Source organism: Halictus rubicundus, chromosome 11 (assembly GCF_050948215.1).
Source record: "Halictus rubicundus isolate RS-2024b chromosome 11, iyHalRubi1_principal, whole genome shotgun sequence".
Lineage (NCBI taxonomy): Eukaryota > Metazoa > Arthropoda > Insecta > Hymenoptera > Halictidae > Halictus > Halictus rubicundus.
Window position 1 is genome coordinate 2,624,118 of NC_135159.1, and position 21,950 is coordinate 2,646,067.

At 39.6% G+C, this 21,950-nt stretch overlaps 6 protein-coding genes across 12 annotated transcripts; 2 read left to right on the forward strand and 4 right to left on the reverse strand.

Moving 5' to 3' along the window:
• Positions 1–716: 716 nt before the first annotated feature.
• On the reverse strand, positions 717–7,468 carry Mib2 (E3 ubiquitin-protein ligase mind bomb 2). Of its 3 annotated transcripts, none has more exons than XM_076795773.1 (11): positions 6,807–7,468; positions 5,439–5,899; positions 5,252–5,367; positions 4,799–5,187; positions 4,342–4,723; positions 3,992–4,259; positions 3,583–3,909; positions 3,148–3,511; positions 2,864–3,075; positions 2,392–2,639; positions 717–2,321 (listed from the first exon to the last, which is right to left on the reverse strand). In XM_076795773.1, exons 2-11 carry the CDS (start codon positions 5,867–5,869, stop codon positions 2,002–2,004), a joined length of 3,057 nt encoding a protein of 1,018 aa, XP_076651888.1. In that variant the 5' UTR covers positions 5,870–5,899; positions 6,807–7,468; the 3' UTR covers positions 717–2,001. The 3 variants fall into 3 exon arrangements, with proteins under 3 accessions (XP_076651888.1, XP_076651887.1, XP_076651889.1); XM_076795772.1 differs by lacking the exon at positions 6,807–7,468 and adding an exon at positions 6,090–6,790; XM_076795774.1 differs by lacking the exon at positions 6,807–7,468 and adding an exon at positions 6,090–6,230 and having other exon boundaries at positions 2,506–2,639.
• A 195-nt stretch (positions 7,469–7,663) lies between these two features.
• LOC143358570 (cyclin N-terminal domain-containing protein 1) lies at positions 7,664–9,274 on the reverse strand. 2 transcript variants are annotated; one of them, XM_076795785.1, is made up of 5 exons: positions 9,203–9,274; positions 9,023–9,121; positions 8,673–8,944; positions 8,380–8,595; positions 7,665–8,303 (listed from the first exon to the last, which is right to left on the reverse strand). In XM_076795785.1, exons 1-5 carry the CDS (start codon positions 9,225–9,227, stop codon positions 8,040–8,042), a joined length of 876 nt encoding a protein of 291 aa, XP_076651900.1. In that variant the 5' UTR covers positions 9,228–9,274; the 3' UTR covers positions 7,665–8,039. The 2 variants fall into 2 exon arrangements, with proteins under 2 accessions (XP_076651899.1, XP_076651900.1); XM_076795784.1 differs by having other exon boundaries at positions 7,664–8,303; positions 9,023–9,251.
• A 101-nt stretch (positions 9,275–9,375) lies between these two features.
• Positions 9,376–12,794, reverse strand: Tsr1 (Tsr1 ribosome assembly factor). The gene is made up of 12 exons (XM_076795775.1): positions 12,586–12,794; positions 12,229–12,499; positions 11,922–12,156; positions 11,651–11,848; positions 11,336–11,560; positions 11,095–11,263; positions 10,828–11,037; positions 10,529–10,752; positions 10,188–10,451; positions 10,016–10,126; positions 9,733–9,940; positions 9,376–9,622 (listed from the first exon to the last, which is right to left on the reverse strand). The coding sequence occupies exons 1-12, from the start codon at positions 12,695–12,697 to the stop codon at positions 9,462–9,464; spliced, it is 2,388 nt and encodes a 795-aa protein (XP_076651890.1). The 5' UTR covers positions 12,698–12,794; the 3' UTR covers positions 9,376–9,461.
• A 51-nt stretch (positions 12,795–12,845) lies between these two features.
• LOC143358568 (28S rRNA (cytosine(4447)-C(5))-methyltransferase) lies at positions 12,846–15,502 on the forward strand. The gene is made up of 8 exons (XM_076795780.1): positions 12,846–13,084; positions 13,249–13,379; positions 13,460–13,537; positions 13,612–13,988; positions 14,056–14,223; positions 14,285–14,480; positions 14,554–14,922; positions 14,993–15,502. Exons 1-8 carry the CDS (start codon positions 12,985–12,987, stop codon positions 15,458–15,460), a joined length of 1,887 nt encoding a protein of 628 aa, XP_076651895.1. The 5' UTR covers positions 12,846–12,984; the 3' UTR covers positions 15,461–15,502.
• A 61-nt stretch (positions 15,503–15,563) lies between these two features.
• On the reverse strand, positions 15,564–18,330 carry Ccz1 (vacuolar fusion protein CCZ1). Of its 2 annotated transcripts, none has more exons than XM_076795782.1 (10): positions 18,039–18,330; positions 17,837–17,931; positions 17,667–17,760; positions 17,380–17,595; positions 17,131–17,306; positions 16,909–17,052; positions 16,693–16,838; positions 16,350–16,614; positions 16,130–16,257; positions 15,564–16,060 (listed from the first exon to the last, which is right to left on the reverse strand). In XM_076795782.1, exons 1-10 carry the CDS (start codon positions 18,111–18,113, stop codon positions 16,008–16,010), a joined length of 1,392 nt encoding a protein of 463 aa, XP_076651897.1. In that variant the 5' UTR covers positions 18,114–18,330; the 3' UTR covers positions 15,564–16,007. The 2 variants fall into 2 exon arrangements, with proteins under 2 accessions (XP_076651897.1, XP_076651898.1); XM_076795783.1 differs by having other exon boundaries at positions 17,837–17,975; positions 18,039–18,327.
• A 526-nt stretch (positions 18,331–18,856) lies between these two features.
• Positions 18,857–21,869, forward strand: Der-2 (Derlin 2). Of its 3 annotated transcripts, none has more exons than XM_076795788.1 (7): positions 18,857–18,958; positions 19,027–19,218; positions 19,320–19,385; positions 19,544–19,711; positions 19,878–20,000; positions 20,062–20,225; positions 20,300–21,869. In XM_076795788.1, exons 2-7 carry the CDS (start codon positions 19,126–19,128, stop codon positions 20,400–20,402), a joined length of 717 nt encoding a protein of 238 aa, XP_076651903.1. In that variant the 5' UTR covers positions 18,857–18,958; positions 19,027–19,125; the 3' UTR covers positions 20,403–21,869. The 3 variants fall into 3 exon arrangements, 1 of the variants encoding a protein (XP_076651903.1); XR_013082971.1 differs by having other exon boundaries at positions 18,924–19,218; positions 20,300–20,455; positions 20,605–21,869; XR_013082972.1 differs by having other exon boundaries at positions 18,924–19,218; positions 20,300–20,455; positions 21,150–21,869.
• Positions 21,870–21,950: the final 81 nt, after the last annotated feature.

Consider the following 21,950-nt stretch of genomic DNA (forward strand, 5'->3'; position numbering starts at 1 on the left):
AATGAGGAATAAACACAAAGCACGCGGATAAAATGGTCCTATAGTTAGAATTAGATAATCTCCTATCGCATGGCTTCAACGCCGAAAATTCATTTAAGTTTTACTAGGGTACTAAATAATATAATATCGACTAATGAATAGTATATTGCGTTAGGTTACTTAGGAGAAAAAAAATATTATTACTATTATTATTATTATATTATTATTATTATATTATTATTATTATTATTATCATTACTACCGCTACAGTTTTGCAAACTGGCTCAATATTGTAACATATGATTATTGAATTTTATCGAGTACCAAAATAAATAAGATTGCTTGCTAAGCTAAGGTACGGAGAAAAAAAGAATCACACTGTTTGGTACCGTTTGAAGCGCGACGCAGTCCGTTCGGCGTCTCTGTTACATTGTTATTTGCTGTTTCCGACTTTGCCTTTTCAGTGAGAGAAGGGGTATGTTATTCTAAATAGGGACACAAGACGAGATAATCATATTTCGGTTGAGCACAAGTTCGGAGTACAGTCGGTCACGAACATCTGCGTAAAAAGATGACGAATTTAAAAAATTTAAACAAAAGACGAAAAGAATGAACTGAGATTTTGTACATTTCACAAACTGTATATGTTTCGTTTTTTCTCGTAATTTGTAAGGAGGTGTTATGATTTAAGGCGGTTGAACATTGTACGAAGTTCCGGTTGTTTTTCCTTTTTCTTCTTTTTTTTTTTTGGCGTTGTTTATTTAAGTTGCGTCTCGAATCACGCGAAACTGTAGAAATCTGTTGTAGTTACGCGCAAACACAGACTTCGCGACAATACAACCATTATATTACGAAAGAAACCATCATTGTCCTTTCAACGAGTCGGTTATCGTCACAAATGTTACGTTTGTCCGGACTCGACTATATCTAACAAATAGAAACAGGCGAGAAGAATTGTACAATTCATTTGAAAGAAACCATAATGCGCAAGCATTACGTTCTCGCTACGATCGCAATGGATTTTTAATGGGGAAAAGTAACGTGCGCCCGGCTTGGTCATTGCTTCTTTCCGTTGATAACAAAATTTGTTGGTTCGTTACAAATTTGTACTGGAAACTATTCGTTTCATCGTGGTACATACAATAAAAAAGAAGAAGAAAGAGTATCCTTAAATGGTACTCGACGACCCTTTTTTATTTTCATAGTTCGATCACAAAGAGACTATAAATTACTCGGTAAGTGTAAAGTTCCTTTTCGATACCTATACATACTTTTGGCTACGGACGATATCATTGTTGATATCCTTTACGACGTACGTATACATACGCATTTCTCTTAGTATCGTTAGAATTACGGTATCGCTAATGTCACACTGATATTGCATATAAAACAATAGAAATCGATCACGTACTCTACAATATTTAACAATATACAATATGTATCGTGAAAAGGTATGTACGATATGTACGAAAAGCCTTTGATAGTCGACGCACAAATTCTACCATAAGCATGCTCGCCCATCCAAAAGAACAGGTTCCGTAAGTTTCCGTAGGTAGACGAATGAAGATTCTTAGACGATACTTGTATTTTCAAAAATTATGATAAAAATGGACGGGATTGCAACAGGCGAAGCGTCGCTCGCGATAAAGAAAAACGCGTTACAGTGTGTCTGTGTCTACCTGAACACTTTTCTCGTACACAAAGGTCGAAGCTGGAAAATAAAGTTCGACACGCGTCTCATGTTTACATTGGCCTCGTGATATGCTCATGGATACCGTTCGTTTGTTTTATGGCACGACGCTGGTGCGGTAAGAAGACGCTTTTGCAAATATTTTACACACTACTAAGAGAAAAAACAAAAAGAAAAGAAAAGAAATCGAGGAAAGCTGTGTATTTTGGCAGTTGAAGTTCTGGGTGTTTAATCTTTTTACACTTCTAAACAATTCGCTTTCGCCGCCAGGGAAAGATCCGGTTTCCCTCCCACCCGCGTGTTTTTTCCCTGAACGTGTCGATTGATTGTCTCTAGTACAAGTTGATTTTCTTTGTGATTACTTTGCGACACATGTGGCAAGTTTTCAACGGAGTCGCACAATGTTCGCATGCTCCGTGGCCGCAGAGGAAGGCGACGTTGCGTCGACGCTCCATGCAGATGCTGCACATGTTGGCTTCCTCTAGATCGGCTACCCTGGTCTCCAAGTAACGCAGTCGCTCCAGATCCTTATCTTTTTCTCTCTCCTTCTCTTGATTCTCTTCTTTCTTCTTATCTTCTAGCGCAGGGTCCTTTACCTTGTCCTCCGGCTTCGCCAAGGGGTTCTCGCCAGCCGCCGATTGGCCGTCCACACCTAAGCGACGCATCGTCAATAATTATTTCAGATTCGATCATCAACATTGGAAAAGTTACCACCGTATTACCTGGAATCGCCTGCGTCTTGGCAATTCCATGGCCGCAATGGGCACAGTTAATGATCGCGATGCTACTACTAGGGTTAAACCCGTTCCCATCGTCGGTCACATTCGTTACTATACCTAAACAATCGTGGCACTCGGCAATCTCACTGGTACCGGAAATCCCGCTCTTCCTAGGCTCGCGTACTGTCTCGGTCTGCGCCGCGGGCTCTATTTGGTACGTAGAAGACTGCGACGCGGGAGGATTCTCTATTCTGCGGTGCACAAACAGTGTATCGTTTAACCTCCCGTCTGCAACCTTATTTTTTATTGTTGCAGGCTTTAAAAAAATCTAAAAAATTCTCGAATACGTATTGCAGTCCCTATTTTCATATATAGTCGTTGGAACGTCAAATATTTAAAGCATTAATGGCAAAAGGTAAATATTAAAATCTGTCACGCTTCGACTGCGGCTCTACGATGGCTAGACTCTACGTACTCTAACTGGGTTCTGTGGCTTTGGTACTGGTAGCAGCGCAGTAGATCAGCGTACGGTGCGAGTTGAGGATCCATCTCGAGAAGATCCAGAGGCGTTTTGCTTTTCGAGTTTCTAGCGTGCTCCAGAAGAGAGCAGACGCTGTCGACGCTCACTAGAAAACAAGCCAACGCCAGCTCCGTCTTGATGCCCTGTCTAGCCAAGTTCTGCCATATCTGAAACAAAGCACCGCGCTGAAGCAAAAGAGAGGGACACAAACGACCGAAAAGCACGGTAGTAAAACTCACAGCATAAATGAGCGGCGAGTCTCGACAATTTTCCGACGTAGGGACAACGTTCGTTTGATTCGGACTCTTCACCACAGCGATATGCAGGACTGTGTCGCCGCTGGTGTCCGTGCAAGAGATGTCGGCGTTGTGTTGCACCAGTAGCTCCACCAGAGCCCAGTGACCCTGCGACGTGGCCAAGTGCAACGGCGTCTGTCGACGATTGTTACGCAAATCCACTTTCGCGTTACCGCCATTCGGGGAAAGAAGTATTGCCGCAACATCCCTGTGGCCGTTCAAGGCCGCAAGGTGCAGCGCTGCGAAGCCGTCGTCTTTCTTCACGTCTACCAGGTGCCTCGCTCGCGTCACCAATTTCTCGGTCGCGCTGTACAAGCAAAAAAGTAAGTATTCTGCTTGTGCTTCGCAAACGTATTGCATACAGCAACACATACGTACTGAGCATTGCCCTTCAAGGCTGCATGATGCACCACGTTGAATCCTCGCTTGTTCTTTAAGGTGAAGTCAACCGTTTCGCAGGAGCAGAGCGCGTCGATGATATCCAGGGCATCTTTCCCTATAGCGTCCTTGCCGACGGCGTCGTGCAATGCGGTGTCCCCGTACGAATCTTGCAGATTAACGTCACAGTGATGGCGTAACAGAACTTTCACGCACTGCGCGTGTTTCTTGTTGACGGCGACGTGCAGCGCGCTGCACTTGCCGTTATTCACGGCGTTGATCGGTGCACCGCGCGACAACAGTAACTCCATGATCTCTGGCTGGTTGCTGCGCAATGAAAACACATGGTTTTTCAATTGGTGTTCGTCGCGTGGACGTTGTTAGTTCGATCGTTGCGTTTCCCACAAACCCAAATGCAGCGTAATGAAGAGGCGTGTCTCCGTCCTCGTCCACTGCACGCAACGATGCACAGGCATCCAGGAGAAGGATACAGAGATCCCGTTGTCCTTGATGCGCTGCGACCTGCAGACAAGTCTTTTTTCCGCCACCGGGACCGCCGGCCCTCGCGTCCACTCTGCCAGGGTATTTCTTCAGGAATTCCTGAACGGCGGACACCGCAGCCTCTCCCCTAACCGCGTCCCTCAATAATTTCTCGACCTCTGTGTCCACACCCTCGCCTGAAGAAATCATCAATCAGAAAGCCAATCGATTAAAATTAGCAAGAGCCACGACCGAAAGCGATCGTGGAGTCAGACATACTCGACCAGTCCCTGCTCCTGCCCGCTTCATCCGGACCGGATGCAATCTCGGTTCCCGGGGGAACGAGAGTGACGCTCAGCGGGTTGTACGTCCACGTGTGACCATCCAAGGCTACTCGTAAATCCCCGTCGGAGTATATCTTGATCACTTTCCCCGTTTTCCCGAGGGCGTTCTTCATAACGTCTATCCATTCGCCGTGACCTCGTTGGTAAAGCTTCACGGCGGACAAATCGGTTTTCACTCGAACTATGTCGCCCAGGGAGAATGTGTCTTTACACGTGACCTTTGTCAGCGCTGCCGGATGAAAAGTCCATCTATTGTTGCATTCCTCGAACTGCACGCGAACGTCTCCTTTGTCTGTGATCCGGTGGACCTTGCCAACCTGAACGTGCAATCACAGAAATTAGGCGGTCGAATCGAACTCTAAACGCGGAATATATTTTCATCGGTTCTATACCTTCCCTATATACTCGGCCATACGTGGATTCCAACCACCGTGGCCTTCCTGCATCTCTTTCAATGTTTCCACGTCGACCAATACTTTGATTTTATCCCCAACGTTGAACGTCGAGTGACACGGACTAGACATAATGCAAGGAATGGTATTCCTTGTTGGTGTCGAACTGCTCCCGTTCTCGGACACGGTCATTACGGGTTGACCAAGGATTGGAAGATGCTCTTTGTAGTACATGCCGCTCGTGGCTTCCTCTACGTAACTCAAATCCACGCAACCCTTGTACCCGAGTCTGTACACGTTTGTGCTCCCCGTGGACCAAGTCACAGTCGCCACAGATCGACTGCTTTCATTGTCCCAGCCACGTATTTCCATGACTCTACCAGTTTTTCCTGAAATATCAAGCAAATCGATAGAATCATGGAACTTTCTGGTCCAGTAGAAAGCTTATAGTACCTGTTCCACCGTCTTGATTTCCCCATTCCCAGTCTGGACCACGAACAACCTTAGCCCCCATAAATATCCCCTTCAAAGGTATTTTAGTACAGCCTGTTCTCTGAGTTAGTTGGACCCTATGAAATCCATTATAAATTAATCCTGCTATTTATTACGAAATAGTTTGAATAATATCTAAAGGACCAACCCGACGGAGTTAGCCGTCTGAAATCTTTGGAACGTGTGACTCAAGTCGTGCACGTCGGCCATGTAACACTGAGTGCACAGATCGTAATCAGAGCACTGGGCACACTTCCATCTGATACCAATTATCCCGTGTCTTTTACATCCATCACAGATAATGTTGGCATGTTTAACGCCGGTGGCTGCGTTGTCGAACACCAGTAGATCGTAAGCTCCTTGGTATCCGATTCTGTAATTACTTCTGGAGCCATGGTCCCACTCAACTATGACCGTTTTGTCCGGAGTTCTCTCCAAGGGATTGGGACTTGAAACCGAATTCCCAGAGGAAGGCGGTTTGCCAATTTCTACAACGGTTCCAGCATGGCCCTCTCCACCGTCTTGGTCATCCCAATTCCAATCTCGTCCACGGACCACCCTCAGACCAACTTCTAACATCTCAGAGTGCACTGAATTCCGTATGTGACCCTTCAAACAATTCACTTGAAATAAGAACGTTTATCTCGGGTATAAGACGCCTATTGTTTACAGAATTAATAGGATAAGTTGTTAATGGTCGGACAAATAGCGAAACGACAGTATATGGATCGGTCCGCGGAGAGTTACGATGTTTTCTTTCTGTTTGTATCTTGTTTTCGATTAGGCGAAGATGACGTACCTGAAACGGTCGACTTTGGCATGGGTTTTCTTATGAATCATATGCGCTCGTACAATTTTTTACGTAGTTCGGCGAACATCCTTCCGAATCGACAACGGTACTGTTCGAACGTGCATTAATAGGAATACCGGTGAACATGCATGGCAATTAAACGACATCGTTAGTAAGGATTACGGTGGTTCATCCTGATAGGATTCTGTGTCCGTGTCAACGCTCGTCGAAGGCGCCTCTTTCGAGCGATGGCCGAGCTAATGGAAACTGGATGCCGTATGCTTTCTTCACGGTGGAAATGTTTTCATGCGTTTACGTCCCTTGGTGAAACGTGAAACAGGCATCAAATGATGTGTATCGTTCACTTTGTTCCGGACAGCGGATTTCTGGTAAATCGTGCACACTATTCTCTTTTCTATACATATGTGTGTAAACTGTTCACATGCACGATCTACGAGTGTACGAGATCCCCGACCCCAGCCGAGTCCAACTAAAAGAAAACACTTTTTCCTCGAACTCGATTTTTCCGTTTATGCTTTACACGTTTTCGCCGTGCGATACTTTTTTCGATGAATCAGAATCATTCTCTGCACCATAGTCGAAAGCATACATAGTATGAATGCTCTGCGAGAGGGAGAGAGAAAGAGAGAGAGAGGGAGACATGTATAGAGTGCTTGCCAGTCTGCATAAGTATCATAACGAATAATGATCATAGATTTTTGGTACCTCGGAATATATGGGATTTTTCGTCACGATAACCTAAAATTCCACGGAGGCAGCTTCTTGTCCAATTTTTAAGGTCATCTGGTGGCCATTTTGAGGTCTTCGCTTATACATTTTAAATGGCGCCAGATAATTATTTTCGTTCCATTCATGGGAAGCATTGAACGTAAGGAATTGAATGTGTTCGCGTAAAGTTGATGCGAAATACTTACGCTGTCACATTTGGTATTTACGATATTATATTTGCAAATCAATGTTGAATGATCTATCGATCACACAAACCAGGGGTGTCTGTGGGTGGAGCCCCTCGCGCGCCATTTTCTCCCTCACAGATCATTGCAAATTGTGGGGAAATTTTTCGTTTTTCAAATAACTTTTCTTATAATGGAAGTTCGCTTTATAGTGTTGTGCAGTTTCATTTTGCCTGTATATAGTTCTTAACCATTCCTGCCGTTTTTATTGTAAGACACAATACAGATTCCGGCAAAAATCATTCCAGTATCCGTTCTGTGGGATAATCAACCGTTATTATTAAATTTTCAATGCGACCTCGTAACTATTTTCAAATTACGAAACATCTAGCATAAAGTGCATTCATTCAACTTTAATTTAATTATTTAAACATTCGAAAATTTGAACGGGAAAGCATTGAAATATTGTTTTTTAAAATAGCGAATATGATTCTTACAGCTTTCCTCGTAAGACACCATGTAATTTCCGGCAGGAAGCATCTGCCCGTACATCCCGTGTTACCCCGATGGTAACATCGGCATGTTGATACCGGCGCCATCTAGCGACAGACATCCGAAGTGATTTGTCGGTAAATTTAACCAACGGTTTGAGGTATTTACCGCTGTACGGATCCTTTAAGGAAGAGCAGATGTGATTCTTGCCGAAATTTGCATTGTGTCTTATGGAAAAAGCGGCAAGAGTCATTCACGTCTGAATAAAAAATAATGTTTCAATATTTTCTGGATGAAATTTCTTAATTTGGGAAGAATGCGCTTTATGATGTATTATTAATTGTAAACGAAAAAAGAGGCCACAATTGCAGTGGATGATTTGAATTGTTAGTTCTGCAGGAAACGAAAGCGTTTAGTAATGAGAATTATTTTCTATACAAAGCCCGCTTACAGTTATTCGTCTGTCAATTCTGGCCAGAATTTCTCGCGCAAGTATATTTGTATGAGTAAACAGGAGTTTATAGACTGAACACATTTATACAACAAAATATATTTATTCTTGAATTGCCAATACGAGAAGAATGTTAGCCATGTCCCATATGTTATCCAATTCTATATCCACCAACTTTGATAATTTCGAAGCGATGATTTTCGCTGTTTGAGCTTCTATATAGGTAAAGAATGTTGCACAGAGGACAATGGATGCTCCTAGAAATAATGCATTTGATTCTAAAGTCATGAGATTTCTCTTGTCCTGGTTAGTCTTCGCTGTTTGCCCTTGAATCAAGCACTGTAGATGAGAATACAACTTTTCTCTCTACAAACAGATCCATTCTTCTGTTATTAATTATGCAATAACAATATACATATAGGAAACAATAATTAATTTGTACCTGTAGATAAACTAAATCCAATAAACTTATAGTTATATCCTGCATTTTAGGCATGTTTCTCAAACCTGTTGCAGCTAGAAGCACTTCTACACAGTTTAGCGGAGTACAAAATGGTATTTTGAATCCTACCATTTGAAATACTTTAAATTCTGTTGAGAAAATAATGCTCTGGCTATAGTCAGACTTTTTATCTATCCACCTTAAAATATGATGTACCTAAAGGAAATATGTATATGCTTTAAAATGTTCAAAGGCACCCTCTGTATGCATATAAAAGAGTATACTACACATACTTGAGAAACACCCAAATTCTTAGAATATGAATCCATCTTGCTAGCCAACTGCAAGCAAGATATGAGATACAATTTCGATTGGCTGGAGATCCTTTTGCAGACTTCTGCCCAAGAATCTTTTGTATGGTAAATGGACACAGCTTTATACACTTCCCAAAAATAATTGCACATGAATCTATCGTACAAGTGAATGGTAATGTATCTGACATCTGGACTCAAATCTAAATGCTCTGTTATTTGAAAAATTGCGCTGACGATCGGAGCCGGTATCGCTACGCAAATAATTAAATTCATAACATAAGGAAACGTGCAATCCATTTATTGCTTAGGGAATAGCCATTAATAATTACCTACAAAAGGCATGTAAAATTTATCGTTGTTTCTAACGAGGCTCTCTTCTTGTTTAATGACCGTTCGAAGATCCTCTAACCAGTCATCGAGCAGAGGTTCTACACCATGAAAATACATATTCGTTTCAGAATTCTTTAAAAAAAATCTCATTCGTCCTTTATCTTTATTCTGATAATTACCAATGTAGGCAGAGTCCAAGTCCATTGTCTAAATATTGTTCTAGTAAGGTGTACTCTTTTGAACGATAGAAAAAAAATGTTTTTGAGTCAAATAGAATCAATTGTGACACGTGACGCGATCTATTATCGATTACAGTAAAGACGCATACGAATGAATACATTAGTCACTACAATTTCTAGAATTACGAAAACATTTTATTTCACAATATTCTATGTACGGATGTTCGAATGTACATTAAAATACTAGATAATATTAATTTTAATCCACATTCATGCCGCTTTCTTCTTTATCGGACGAACGCGTTAATAACAACGGTTCGTACGTCCATTTTGGAAAGACTCGTTTGTACAAATTCATCAAAATTGTGTCCTGCGACTTCAACTGGCCGTTAAACACGCATTTCATGTGACCGTGCGTACCTAAACATGGGAAGTAATTTATAGTAAATCATATTTAATTAGCACTCGTGTTTGACTTGACGCAAAAGTATTAAGTATAAAATATATGTTCGTAACATGTTACAATTTACCTAGTGGGTCTTTAATGTGTCCTCTACGGCCATATTTTGTTCGTAATTCGACCGGTTTGAACCAATTTATGTCTTCCCGGTGAAAGAACATAAATCTTACAACAGCTGATCGTTTATGTACTTTAAAGGGGTGACCGCTGAGAACAACCCTCTTTACGACGATTCTGTCTGGATTCGCAGACAAAACGCTGCCAGTTGCTATCAGTTCCTGTTCACATATCAAACATTAAACATAATTCATTAATTCGACGAATGATTAGAGACGACTGTCATCGATTCTTACCAACGATCCATTTAATCTTTCAAGATAGCATAAAACAGGACACGGTGGGAAAGTGATTGGCGCATACATGCTTGCTACAAGAGTCATCTCTGGTCGAAAGTATCGCTCATACTGAAACAAATATTAAATTTTAGGGATAACGACAATACACGTAGACCTCGAAGAAACCCACCTTATGCTTGTTCCCATTCGTGTGCTGACTAAATATCGGACACGCGGTGAATCTTCTGAAACCGCATTGAAATATTAATTGCTGTTTAGATTTCATTGGTTGCATGCTAAGGTTGGTATGTTTCAGCACAACGTTTAGAAGAGACATCTTTTGTTCGTTGGGCAGTAAACCGAAAACTATCAATGGACGATTTTCTAGGGCACAGAATGCAGTAAAAAGGTCCCGTCTAACATTCGCAACGTGGATCGTGATGTACCAGCCAGGCTGTAATAAACAATATACACGTATGTACATTTATACTTAATGTGTAATTTATTGGACAGTGTCATCGATTAATTTACCATAGCCCCTACTGTTTCCTGTGACTCTTTGAATACACGTTTCCTTGTCCTATCAAAGTTTTCGAACTGGAAGATTCGACCGTAATCAAGGGGGAGATTTTCCTTCGGATCCCACGGACTTACCCTGAACGATTCCAACCCACGATACTTTTGGAATCGAACTTTAGCTAGCATGTCCTGCGGTGTGTCCACCTCGTCGGGGAATTGTGCATCCAGTTTTGCCACTGCATTCGGAACATAGTTTCGCTTAATTACACCAATTCAAACAAACGATGCATCTGCCAATGCGACAAACGTACATTTCAGTTTTTCTATGGCCGCCTTTTCCTCTATCATGTCCATATCCTGATCATATTTTTGCTCATCCGGAGCAGCTTCCGAGACTGTAATCGTCTCGTATTCCTCCTCGTTTTCTTCTGCTTCTTCGTCACTGTCTTCCTGAGACTTTGCTTCGTCCACAGACATACCATCCTCCGATTCCTCGTCCGAATATTCATCGTCCACTTCCTCTGAAATATCATATATTTATTATAAATGTACTAAACATTGGTTAATCGAAGAAATACCTCCATCTTCGTCGGGGATCCAAGCTGCCTGATATTCGGACGTTCCCTTGGGCACTTTCTTCACAATTTTCTTCTTTCTAGAGGCTTCAGCCTGGGCCATTTCTTCTTCCGTGGGCCACGTTTGTTCAGCGTCCATAGGATCAGGAGTATTCTCACTGTCTAGACATTCCTAGACAAGCAAAACTGTACGTTTAATTTTATCGTCATGAAGTAATCCTGTCGTTCTTGTTTGTGTATTTACTTGTTTCTTTGGATCTGCGCGATCAAGGAACCTGACATAAGGTTCTTCGTCCATTGCGTCGTTGCGTTTTCTCTGCTTCGTTTCCATCGGATATGGATCTGTAGGAGCATCCATCTGTGACATTTGAAAATCTCCAAGTCCAGGTATGTGTATCAATCCATTGACAGATAGGGGTATCCCTCTAAGATATCCTGACACCATGAGAGTGCCCAAATCGGTAGAGGCCTGAAGTAGAGGCCATGTTATTCAACACGAAAAATCGCGTATCGTTCACAGATACAGTTTCGTTCTCGCAAGAAATAATCTCCAGCTCACCTTGTCAGAGTTGAACTTTATTTCTTCAGCCAACAAATGCGGCCTTTTGTTCTTATAGGCTACGATTCTCTGTTTCTGAGAGCCGATTCTTTTTAGAACGTTCAAGGCATCCGTAGCTGTATCCAACTGAAAAATCTTTTCCTCTGGAAGCCACTTCTCAATCGCGGCCTGTACACGGTTCTTATAATCTTGACGTTTCTGCGAACAAATTCATGTAAAGAATTAATATTACACTTTACGCCAACTGATGGGATCATTTTCATTATAATACCTTTATGTGAATATTCTCAAGATTTGTCAATGCGACTACCGGAACAGTCAATCCTTGAGCAACACAAGACATGATGATTTCTTGCCCCCAATCATCAAGAATTTCATCTCCTTGACCATTTAGAGTAGAAACAACAAAAAGAACGGTTGTGGCTACCTTCGTTGCATCCAATGTAGCGAATACGTTACCAACAGGTGGTATAATAATGGAGAACCGTTGCTTGAATCTTGGTACACTGTCGCAAATAATTTAACAATCGATTACCTTGTATTTTTAGCAGTACAATTTAGAATTTTTGGTGGTATACCTTATATGCGTTGTGCCGCAAGGACTAGTAGTTACATTTGCATTCTCGTCTGCTTTCGTTAGTACAGACAACATGTTCTGAACATCTAAGCTCTCCTGCAGTGGAATGACACATACAAGTATCGGAGCGGAATTAGATCCTCCCAGATTTCTTTTCTGTTGCAGCACATCTTCTCTCTTCTTTTTTCGAATTTGAGACGACTGGTGCCTTCGAGCTTCTTTCCCGAGGTTCTTGTGCACACGTTTTGACAAAACTTTTACACTGACTTTGCCTATCGAATAACGTACATACATAATTGACTACAGGGCAAGTTCGAGAAACATAACCTGAAATGGACACGTTTAGAAACAACATTACCTTTAACATCGCTACTTATCGAGCCTTTGCTACGATGTCTTCCAGTTTTGTGTGGCTTGTTCGTCTGCTTAAATGCACCTGGTCGATGCGCTTCTTGCTTCACTATTGCCATTTCTAACGATTTACTCGCAAACGTGTCAAAATACAACACCGAACATTGTATCTACGAAGCACCACGTGCACCCGTGCATTGACGAAGAAAAACATTAAATTGGTGACAAGTCTATATAGGGATATTTTCGAAAATAAAACCACTGAAAATCGTGTTCATTTTCAGGGTTGGTTACACTTACGAAACGTAGAGCGCGCACATGGTTGTGCCGTGGTAAATATAAATGATAGGTTATGTCTGACGCGTGTTCGTTTTGAACGAGTTTCAATTAGAAAATCTGGGAAAAGATGGGACGAAAAGCAAAATTCGACGGAACAGCGGTTCCGACCGGTCGAGGGAGGAAAGCGAAAAAGCAGGGTGATCCAACATTCCCAAAAGGAGTTCTGGGTACGTAGTGTTTTTTGTTAGATCTCTTTAATACGCTTGTGACATTCTTTTTTGATCATTCTCGTTCGACACTTTCTTCTGATAAATTTTTTGCTGGATGTTATGCAGTATAAGAGCTGATCAAAATTATAACGTAAATAGAAATATCTCGCTTTGCTTTGTAGTTAAAGAAGAAACACACTTGAGTCATCGGCAAAGACAACGGGCAAAGAAGAGACTATTGAAACAACAGAAACTGAAGGAACACGCAAAGGTATTGAAAAAGAAAAAGCAAGAGAAAATAGATGCCATAAATGTAAGTAAACTTATTATCTAGCGTTTCAAATTACTGTGTTGTAAAAAATATTAATTGTACGCGTTTTGCTCTTTCGTTAGAACGTGAAGGATGTATCCAAACGGCTAAAGAAAAAGAAGAAGCAACACCAAGAAACAAAAGATGCAATAAATGGAAATGTAAACTTTTTTATTTAATAGTTAAACTCCCTGTATTGCTAATAATATTGATAGCCTATTTATTTTTGTCTTAGGATGTTGAACATGTGCTCGAACAGAAGAAAAAAAAGAAGAAATCTGTTAAACATGTAACAATTAAAAATGACGAATCAAGCGACGAAGATAATGAAATGCAGTTTGATGACAATGACAATGAATCAGAGGATGAAGAAGCCATGGAGGATGAACAGCATGAAAGTGCAAAAATGAAATTATTAGACAGCGATGGAGAAGATGAAAATGATATTGTAGAAAGTAACGAAGAGCCAGATAGCGATGAACTTGATCAGAGTATGGAATCTGACGAGAACGAAGATACAGATCAGAGTGAAGATAAGGATGATGCCGACGATGATCTGCTACCTATAGAAAAAGCAAATAAGAGATTAAAGAAGAAACAAGCAAAAGAACAGTAAATATCGTTTGTAGATCAATCTGGCTAAATGTTTCATTCTAGCTGACTCTTCTTACAATTTTAGAAAAATGGCAGAAGAGGAGATGAACGATATGATGACACAGCAAAGTGACTTCCTCTTTCCTACCGAGGAAGAGCTTGCGAATGAAACTAATCTTAAGGATATCCAACAGCGTATAAAGGATGTCGTTATGATCTTGTCAGACTTCAAAAGATTACGCGATGTGAATAGGTATGTCTGATTAGCTGCCAGTTTCACGAATGTCTTCTTGTCTCTGTCTCTTATTTCGTAGGTCTCGTTCGGAGTACATGGAATTGCTTAGGAAGGATTTGTGCATGTACTACAGTTATAATAACTTTTTAATGGAGAAACTGATGCAGATATTCCCGCTGGACGAACTGCTGGAATTTTTAGAGGCGAGCGAAGTTCAAAGGCCCATGACGCTACGAGCGAATACGTTGAAGACGCGTCGTCGCGACTTAGCAGAAGTATTTTCGACTTATTAAATTTTTTCCTCTATATACTTTGCCAGTTTTTTTTATCAACGATCGAGTTTTTCAGGCTTTGATCAATAGAGGAGTCAATCTGGACCCGATAGGAAAGTGGACTAAAGTCGGATTGGTAGTGTACTCTTCTCAAGTCCCGATGGGTGCAACGCCAGAATATCTGGCAGGACATTATATTTTACAAGGTGCGTCTAGTTTTCTACCGGTTATGGCTTTGGAACCAAAGGAAAACGAAAGAATTCTGGACATGTGCGCCGCACCTGGTGGAAAGTCTTCGCATATAGCAGCACTCATGAAGAATACTGGTGTACTTTTCTCGAACGACGCGAACGAGGACAGAATAAAGGCTGTAGTTGGTAATTTCCACAGGCTCGGCATCGTGAATTCTGTTATTTGTACTTACGATGGCCGGAAAATGCCTTCGGTGAGTAAAAATTTACTTGTATGTACATATACGATGTATATTCGATATTTATGTATTCAATTGTGTTTAGGTGATCAAAGGTTTCGATAGAGTTCTTTTGGACGCACCATGTACTGGCACCGGTGTTGTTTCCAAAGATCCTAGCGTTAAAACGAACAAGGACGAGGTGGACATACAACGTTGTTGCACGTTGCAGAGAGAGTTGCTTTTATCAGCTATAGACTGTGCGAATGCTCGTTCAGAGTCGGGCGGAATTATTGTTTATTCGACTTGTTCGATTCTTCCGGAGGAGAACGAGTGGGTCGTGGATTATGCTCTTAAGAAACGTGACGTTCGACTGGTTCCTACTGGCCTGGAATTTGGTACGGAGGGTTTCACCAGCTACAGACAACACAGGTTTCATCCCTCGTTGAAGTTGACAAAAAGATTTTATCCACATGTACATAATATGGACGGTTTTTTCGTTGCAAAGTTCAAAAAATTCTCGAACATTGTTCAGAAAAAGAAAGACACGGAGGAAGAAGAATCGCTTGATTAACGTTAGCGAGATAAAGCGAAGTTTAATAAATATTTTTATAATAATCACTGAATTATTCGAAGAACACCCGCTAATCAAGCAGTTTGAATATATTAAAAATATATATAATGTATGTACAGAATTTATATTTTACAGTAAATTTGATGTATAAATTATGTAGCTTCCTATTATTACAGTGATACATGTTGGAATATATATGTACGTATATATACAGGGTGACTGAAAAATGTTGTACCTCCTCGAAAAGGGTGATTCCTTAGGTCCAAACCACGTTCCAATCAAAGCGTGGCTTCCAGTCGAATTCCGGCTCACCCAATGCCTACGCCACGCTATGATTGGAACGTGTTTTTCGTTAATGATTCCTCAACAAAGAATATTTTCGCAAAGGAAAAAATTACTTCGAATGACCTCAGTAATCACCCTTTTCAAAGTACAACATTTTTGGGGCGTCCTGTATATATGTATGTATATATAGTACTGTTTGTGCACGATTGAAATGGTTTAACAATCGTGTGAAAGTTTACGGAGCTACACGATATCTCGGACGTTAATGGAAAAATATACTTTTCAGTTGTTTGTCGCACAGTCTTTTCACCTCCTCTGAAAGGGATATAATTGCATTAGCTTTCGGTGAATCGGTAAATGATCAGAAGATTCCGCACTACGTACCTTCTATCTCAATAAAGTTTGCACTCTTTTGCTGAATAACTACAAAAAATTCCCTCAAGTTCGATAGCTTGCCTACAACCCAATAACCGCTCATGGTTTTGATCACAATTTCGCCAGCTTCTTTCAGTCTACAACCAGACAAAATATATGTTTACGTATGTATATATATATATTCCAATACGAAGATTAGATTACACTTAATCTAACAAAATATACCAACTTATTCGTGTCATTGTATATATCAGTGATAACCCTCAATACTTCAGGTGTTGTGAGTACGTTAGAACATCGTCTGTTATCCAGATGTATCGTGCTTTTATACGCTAAATTGAGTTTATTAAAATACAGGTACTTTGTACAAGACTCTGGTGTGACTACTACGTGTTTAGCACATTGTTCTGCAACTGAGCTAACAAGAGTAGTTAATTGTGGACCAAGAAAACTGTCGAGACTTTTAAAGAAATCTATCAACAAACTAGTTTTACCTGCGAACGAAGCGTGTAATCATTTCTCGTGTACTCGGTTAAAATACTGACATTGATAATCATTTTCGAAATACTCACTATCAACGAAAAGACATATCGTCGCACTCAACGCCCTATAAACTACCAAATACAAAGAGATCGGTTTCGTGGAATAATTTATAAACACTGTCGGTGATTTTCCAATTAAATTTGGCTCGTTAATATTCGATGGACCGGTAACGAACCTGTAAAGTTAATATTTCGATGATTAAGCCTCCCCCGCAAAAGAATATGTCGTTACACAAATATACTAACTTTCCATAGTGTGAACTAGTGAATGGTGAAGGGGAATTTCTAGGCATCGAACCACCATGCAATTCTTTTTCAAGATGAGCCTGCAAAAGTGTCCCTACCAAATAATTATAGACCACTTGCATATCTTCAGGTTCCAAGCCACTCCTGTATAACGATAATCGTATTATTGTTAACGATCGCAATGGATTATAATTATATCAATTAATGTTAATTATTACTGACCAGACAACTTGATCATTATACAAGAATGCTGTGTACTTCACTTGTGAAAACATAGCTTCTATAAGATTCATAAAGCATTGCACCCGTAAAAACGTTATCTTATCAAGAGGTAAAAATTGTAGACCTTGAAATACATCTAGAATGTCGCTGTTATGTATTTTCAAGGACATCAGATACTGTAAATGAAATTTATTATAATGTTTTTGATAATAAACCCAAAATACTGTGAATTAATGAGGACATATTTACCCTAGAATAAAAGTGTTCAAGTTTGTGTTTTAGTAATGTTATAGAGCCGCACTCTGGTTCATTAATGATTGTGTCGAACGAGCCCATGAACAGTCTAAACATAACATACGCTTGTTTTAATATGGCTTGACAAACACTGCTGGACACTTCGTCGTGCTGATATTCTATATATGTGTTTCCATCTTTTTCTTTGCACATGTACGGCAGACCAACAATCTGAAAATTTATTGTACGTATTTAATGTCTTACAAAGAATATTTTTTTTTAAATGGTTGTCCGAAACTTACCATTACCATCCAAAAGTTTGGTTCCGGCTGATAGTATATTTGTCGAGTTTTATGCGTGTGACAATAATCGCAGGACTGTCCAGGATTGAAGGATCTGAAAACGTTAATGATGAAACAACTTGTTAATTTCTTCAATAAAAAACTTCGAGGCTTCCGTAAAGAATACATACTCTGCAAATTTGATTATCGCTTCGCTGAGCCCTATATTTTTGATTTGTACATCCAAATCCCTTTCTGGATGGTAGTAAAGTATTTTTTTCTCTTCCTGCACAGAGGATACAGAGTGACTCGTTTACACATTACACAAACCTATGTGGATCGAAGGTATCACTCGAAAAATCGTTTTTTACAGTCTGAATTCAATGTACTTACCTCTCCCTCTTTTTTCGCGTAGGTTCCATTGAATATATAAAAATGTTCCAAAGTAGCTTCAGTCTTCGATGTCATTGTGACAGGCGGACAGAATGCAACGGGACACCGCTATTCCGCTGTTAGCGAGAAATATTAAAATATTTAAATAGCCACAGATGCAACGATCGTCTAATCAACGGAGCTTTTAGTATACTTTAGTATCTCCTTAACATTTCAAACGACGAATCAAGGGAATAACCTCCACGCCTCCATACAATCCGATAAATTATTGTCAGATATGTTGACAAATGTTCAGATGGCGGCACACGCTCTTTAACTTTGAGCGGGAAAACGTGTGCATCGAATGAACAATTTAAAATCTCACTGCATTGAAAAACAGAAAAACTATTACGCGTTCGATTCATTTGAGTACCGAAATCCGAGAGCACCACACAACGAATATTTTTCTCAAGAAAAGAAAAATTCATATCATTAACGAAAATTTTTTTGCTGTTCAACAATGACCATCGATGAGTATCGGGAATTTCCTTTCATCGTGTTTTCAAACACTAACACCGAATGATCCAGAACAAAATACTTTCCGGATATATTCCGCTGTGTCAAAGTGCACGCATAGTCTAATCGCTATGCTTTCCATTTCTATGTTAACCGTTTCTCCGTATACTTCGTTCGGAACGCGTACGCAATAATTTGAATTAACAGTTAACACTGCGATTCGACGATACCGTGTTTGTTTGCAGTTCAGATAATCGCGCGATGACTCGTAGATTTTGTTAAAAGGCGTTGAACAATATATATATTAATTCGAAGAGGTTTTAGCGGAACGGAAAAGAAGAAGACCGAGGGCATTATCGATAGCGCGACGGCCGTGAATTCGAGAGATCACGTCATTCGATCGGGACGAGTTTCACGTATTACGTGTACGAAACTAACGAGCATAACAAATTTGTCGTGATGTGGGTAACGATTACATTTAGATAACGCACAGTGACGAGCAACATGTGACGATTAATCCGAGCGGAAGAGACGAGAAGCCTGGAAAGAATATTGGTCTTTGGGTGTACGGAAGATCTGAATTATCACACCGATGGCCTATCAAACGTTTCGGGAAGAGTACATGCAAATGCCTGTGGTGACACGAGCTTATACAACAGCTTGTGTCATCACGACTCTCGCAGTGGTTAGTAAAAACAAATCTACCAGAGAAATTCTGTCGCGTGTATCGAACACACCGGTGTCCGTGAAATAACCATATACTGATCGAGTTCTTTGTGGTTACAGCAACTAGACTTGGTATCCCCGTTTCGACTATATTTTAATCCTACACTGATAATAGAACAATATCAGGTAAGAAAATGTTACAGAGTTTTACACGGTGGGGGAAAATTTCAGAGACGATTTTTTATCACAATATAACAGAAAAATCAGCTGCAACAAATTTTCCTGAACACCCCTGTATACGCGTTCTCTCGAACGGTTCATTCATACACCGTTGAACGTTTCAGGTATGGAGATTAATAACAACATTTTTGTTCTTCGGGAACATGGGTTTCAATTTCTTCTTCAACATGGTCTTTACGTACCGGTATTGTCGGATGTTGGAGGAAGGGTCGTTTCGCAGCAGAACGGCAGACTTTGTGATGATGTTCATTTTTGGGGGCATATGCATGATTGTATCCTTTAATATTGTTCTAGTTAACACATTCCATGCCATATGTACCATTGATGATATACGTTAAACATTCCATTTAGGCTGTGAGCAAAAATAGCTAGGCATGGAACGTGTTAAATACTTTTTTTTCTCTAGAGAAATGAACATTTCCTGAACTAGAACGACAGGTGTTTGCATTTTTTGTTAATTTATTGTTCCTGGGTCACGCCTTCACAATTATGTTGGTCTACGTATGGTCGAGACGAAACCCATTTGTCAGGCTCAACTTTTTTGGATTGATAAACTTTCAAGTAAGTTTGAACAAGTTTTCATTTAACTAAGAAAAAAGTAACTTTTCTTCGTCTATTTTAGGCTCCATATTTGCCTTGTGTGCTTCTTGGGTTCACTGTAATTCTTGGCAATACGATATGGGTAGATCTAGTTGGAATGGCTGTAGGACATATGTATTATTTTGCAGAAGATGTATTTCCACGTGTAAGAGGAGGTTTCCGAGTTCTTAAAACTCCACAAATACTGTAAGTTCCACTGTCCAATAAGAAAGCAAATATGTATTCGAATGATTAACAACGGTGTCATGGTTTGCCGGCAGTAAGACTTTGTTCGACGCACATCCAGAGGATCCAGATTATACACCACCACCCGAAGACCGTCCCGAGAGATTCAATTGGGGACAAGAAGCCAATGTGCAGTGATTTGAAATTCAAGGTCCTGCTTCCGAACCATCTCTTACCGATTGGCATATCAAGTAAACTTTTCTATTATTAGATATACAACATTGTTCCTTGATTTTCCCCAGTTACTAACAAAAACTATTAAGTAATTACCATTGTCTACGACACTATGCGAAGTATGGAGAACATCTATAACGACGATAAGACTTCCAAATTTTTACAGGGGTTACAATTTTTCACGCAAGAAACTTCGGTATTAAGTGTAATACACGCCGATATAATTAGAAATGGAAACAGTATTTCTCAGATAATCGACTATTGTGATACATTTATAATACTGACGATTTTCAGAATTGAATGTATGAAAAGGGAAAAAAAGGAAGCATATTTCCGTGTTCTGTATCTTTACAATTATTTGTAGTGATTGTAATAGATATATTAATTTACAAAACACCTACAAAGTACAAAATTTCAAGTATATTCGTAAAAATTATTTCGGTTGTCTTATTTCTGACTTTTCTTTATTCTTATTAATTAATTAAGAGAAATGTATTTCGTTTCGATAAATTTTGTTCAATTGCTGTTTTCATGATTGTTACTAATATTGTGCACAGTATAAATTTTTGCTACACTATTGTGTCTGAATAATATACAATTTTAACTAAACATAGAAAGTTGCAACCCTTATGTCCTTAATCTGTAATACCTTCTGTTGAAAACGAATTGTTCGTGTTACAAGGTGTGTATTAATTTTTTATTTTTTTCCAGAATTATGAAATTGAAACCCCTGATTCCAAAAAAAAAAACATTCTAGTGTAAAAACCTTTTGCTATCAAGCGATGTAAATATTTTTTATTTATTCAGCTATCTTAGACGAGTTATTGGGTTTTTACCTCGGTTGTTATTTGAAAACGTATTCGGTCAGCAAAATGCATGGTACTTGCTAATGATGATAGAATACATCACAGTCTCTTTTCTTTTCTATGGGCATTTGATAAACGAAATATTACAAGGTACTTGTGCGTTATAATTTCATAAAAACCAGTAAATGTTTAATAAACTGTAATATAGCATTGCTTTTTCTGCTGGTGTTTGTGGCTTATACGTATGAATGGGAAACAGAGTCTAATAAGTTGTAATATAACTATATATTATATATATATATACACACACATACATACATTGTGTATAACACAATGTATAGTTATTAATGGGAATTGATTCGTTGCTCTTTTCGTTTGGTGACGAAAGCTGTGATGTATTCGTAAATTGCCAATCAAATGAATGCATCCGTAATGTGTACTAGAGAAATACATTGGTCGAACCTTTTGCGACTAAAATGTATATCAGCGAGAGAAGCCAAATTCATTGCAATGAATTTCCACCCGGATAATTATTCATAACTTACCAAATAATAGTCATTTTGTAAATACTAGGTAAAATTGTTATTTATATGACCATTGCAATTAAATAAAATGGTTTAACTTAGTTTGGCATATTACTGTATGTACACATTGTATATCATTAATATGTAAGTACTAATATATATATTTACACACACGCGCGCGG

What these genes read in the sequence shown, in the direction of transcription:
- Mib2 (XM_076795773.1), bottom strand. Translation starts at nt 5,869, where the DNA reads ATGTTAGAAGTTGGTCTGAGGGTGGTCCGTGGACGAGATTGGAATTGG. An exon ending in AAATCAAGACGGTGGAACAG is followed by an intron (nt 5,188 to 5,251) that starts GTACTATAAGCT and finishes TTGATATTTCAG; the next exon opens with GAAAAACTGGTAGAGTCATG. An exon ending in CTTCATTACGCTGCATTTGG is followed by an intron (nt 3,910 to 3,991) that starts GTTTGTGGGAAA and finishes TTCATTGCGCAG; the next exon opens with CAACCAGCCAGAGATCATGG.
- LOC143358570 (XM_076795784.1), bottom strand. Translation starts at nt 9,227, where the DNA reads ATGGACTTGGACTCTGCCTACATTGGTAATTATCAGAATAAAGATAAA. An exon ending in AGAATTTGGGTGTTTCTCAA is followed by an intron (nt 8,596 to 8,672) that starts GTATGTGTAGTA and finishes TATTTCCTTTAG; the next exon opens with GTACATCATATTTTAAGGTG. An exon ending in TGGATTTAGTTTATCTACAG is followed by an intron (nt 8,304 to 8,379) that starts GTACAAATTAAT and finishes ATCTGTTTGTAG; the next exon opens with AGAGAAAAGTTGTATTCTCA.
- Tsr1 (XM_076795775.1), bottom strand. Translation starts at nt 12,697, where the DNA reads ATGGCAATAGTGAAGCAAGAAGCGCATCGACCAGGTGCATTTAAGCAG. An exon ending in GATCCCCGACGAAGATGGAG is followed by an intron (nt 11,038 to 11,094) that starts GTATTTCTTCGA and finishes ATGATATTTCAG; the next exon opens with AGGAAGTGGACGATGAATAT. An exon ending in AGGAAACAGTAGGGGCTATG is followed by an intron (nt 10,452 to 10,528) that starts GTAAATTAATCG and finishes TGTTTATTACAG; the next exon opens with CCTGGCTGGTACATCACGAT.
- LOC143358568 (XM_076795780.1), top strand. Translation starts at nt 12,985, where the DNA reads ATGGGACGAAAAGCAAAATTCGACGGAACAGCGGTTCCGACCGGTCGA. An exon ending in AGATTACGCGATGTGAATAG is followed by an intron (nt 14,224 to 14,284) that starts GTATGTCTGATT and finishes CTTATTTCGTAG; the next exon opens with GTCTCGTTCGGAGTACATGG. An exon ending in ATGGCCGGAAAATGCCTTCG is followed by an intron (nt 14,923 to 14,992) that starts GTGAGTAAAAAT and finishes AATTGTGTTTAG; the next exon opens with GTGATCAAAGGTTTCGATAG.
- Ccz1 (XM_076795782.1), bottom strand. Translation starts at nt 18,113, where the DNA reads ATGACATCGAAGACTGAAGCTACTTTGGAACATTTTTATATATTCAAT. An exon ending in CAAACTTTTGGATGGTAATG is followed by an intron (nt 17,596 to 17,666) that starts GTAAGTTTCGGA and finishes ATAAATTTTCAG; the next exon opens with ATTGTTGGTCTGCCGTACAT. An exon ending in ATATACAATGACACGAATAA is followed by an intron (nt 16,258 to 16,349) that starts GTTGGTATATTT and finishes GTCTGGTTGTAG; the next exon opens with ACTGAAAGAAGCTGGCGAAA.
- Der-2 (XM_076795788.1), top strand. Translation starts at nt 19,126, where the DNA reads ATGGCCTATCAAACGTTTCGGGAAGAGTACATGCAAATGCCTGTGGTG. An exon ending in TCATCACGACTCTCGCAGTG is followed by an intron (nt 19,219 to 19,319) that starts GTTAGTAAAAAC and finishes TTGTGGTTACAG; the next exon opens with CAACTAGACTTGGTATCCCC. An exon ending in TGATAATAGAACAATATCAG is followed by an intron (nt 19,386 to 19,543) that starts GTAAGAAAATGT and finishes TGAACGTTTCAG; the next exon opens with GTATGGAGATTAATAACAAC.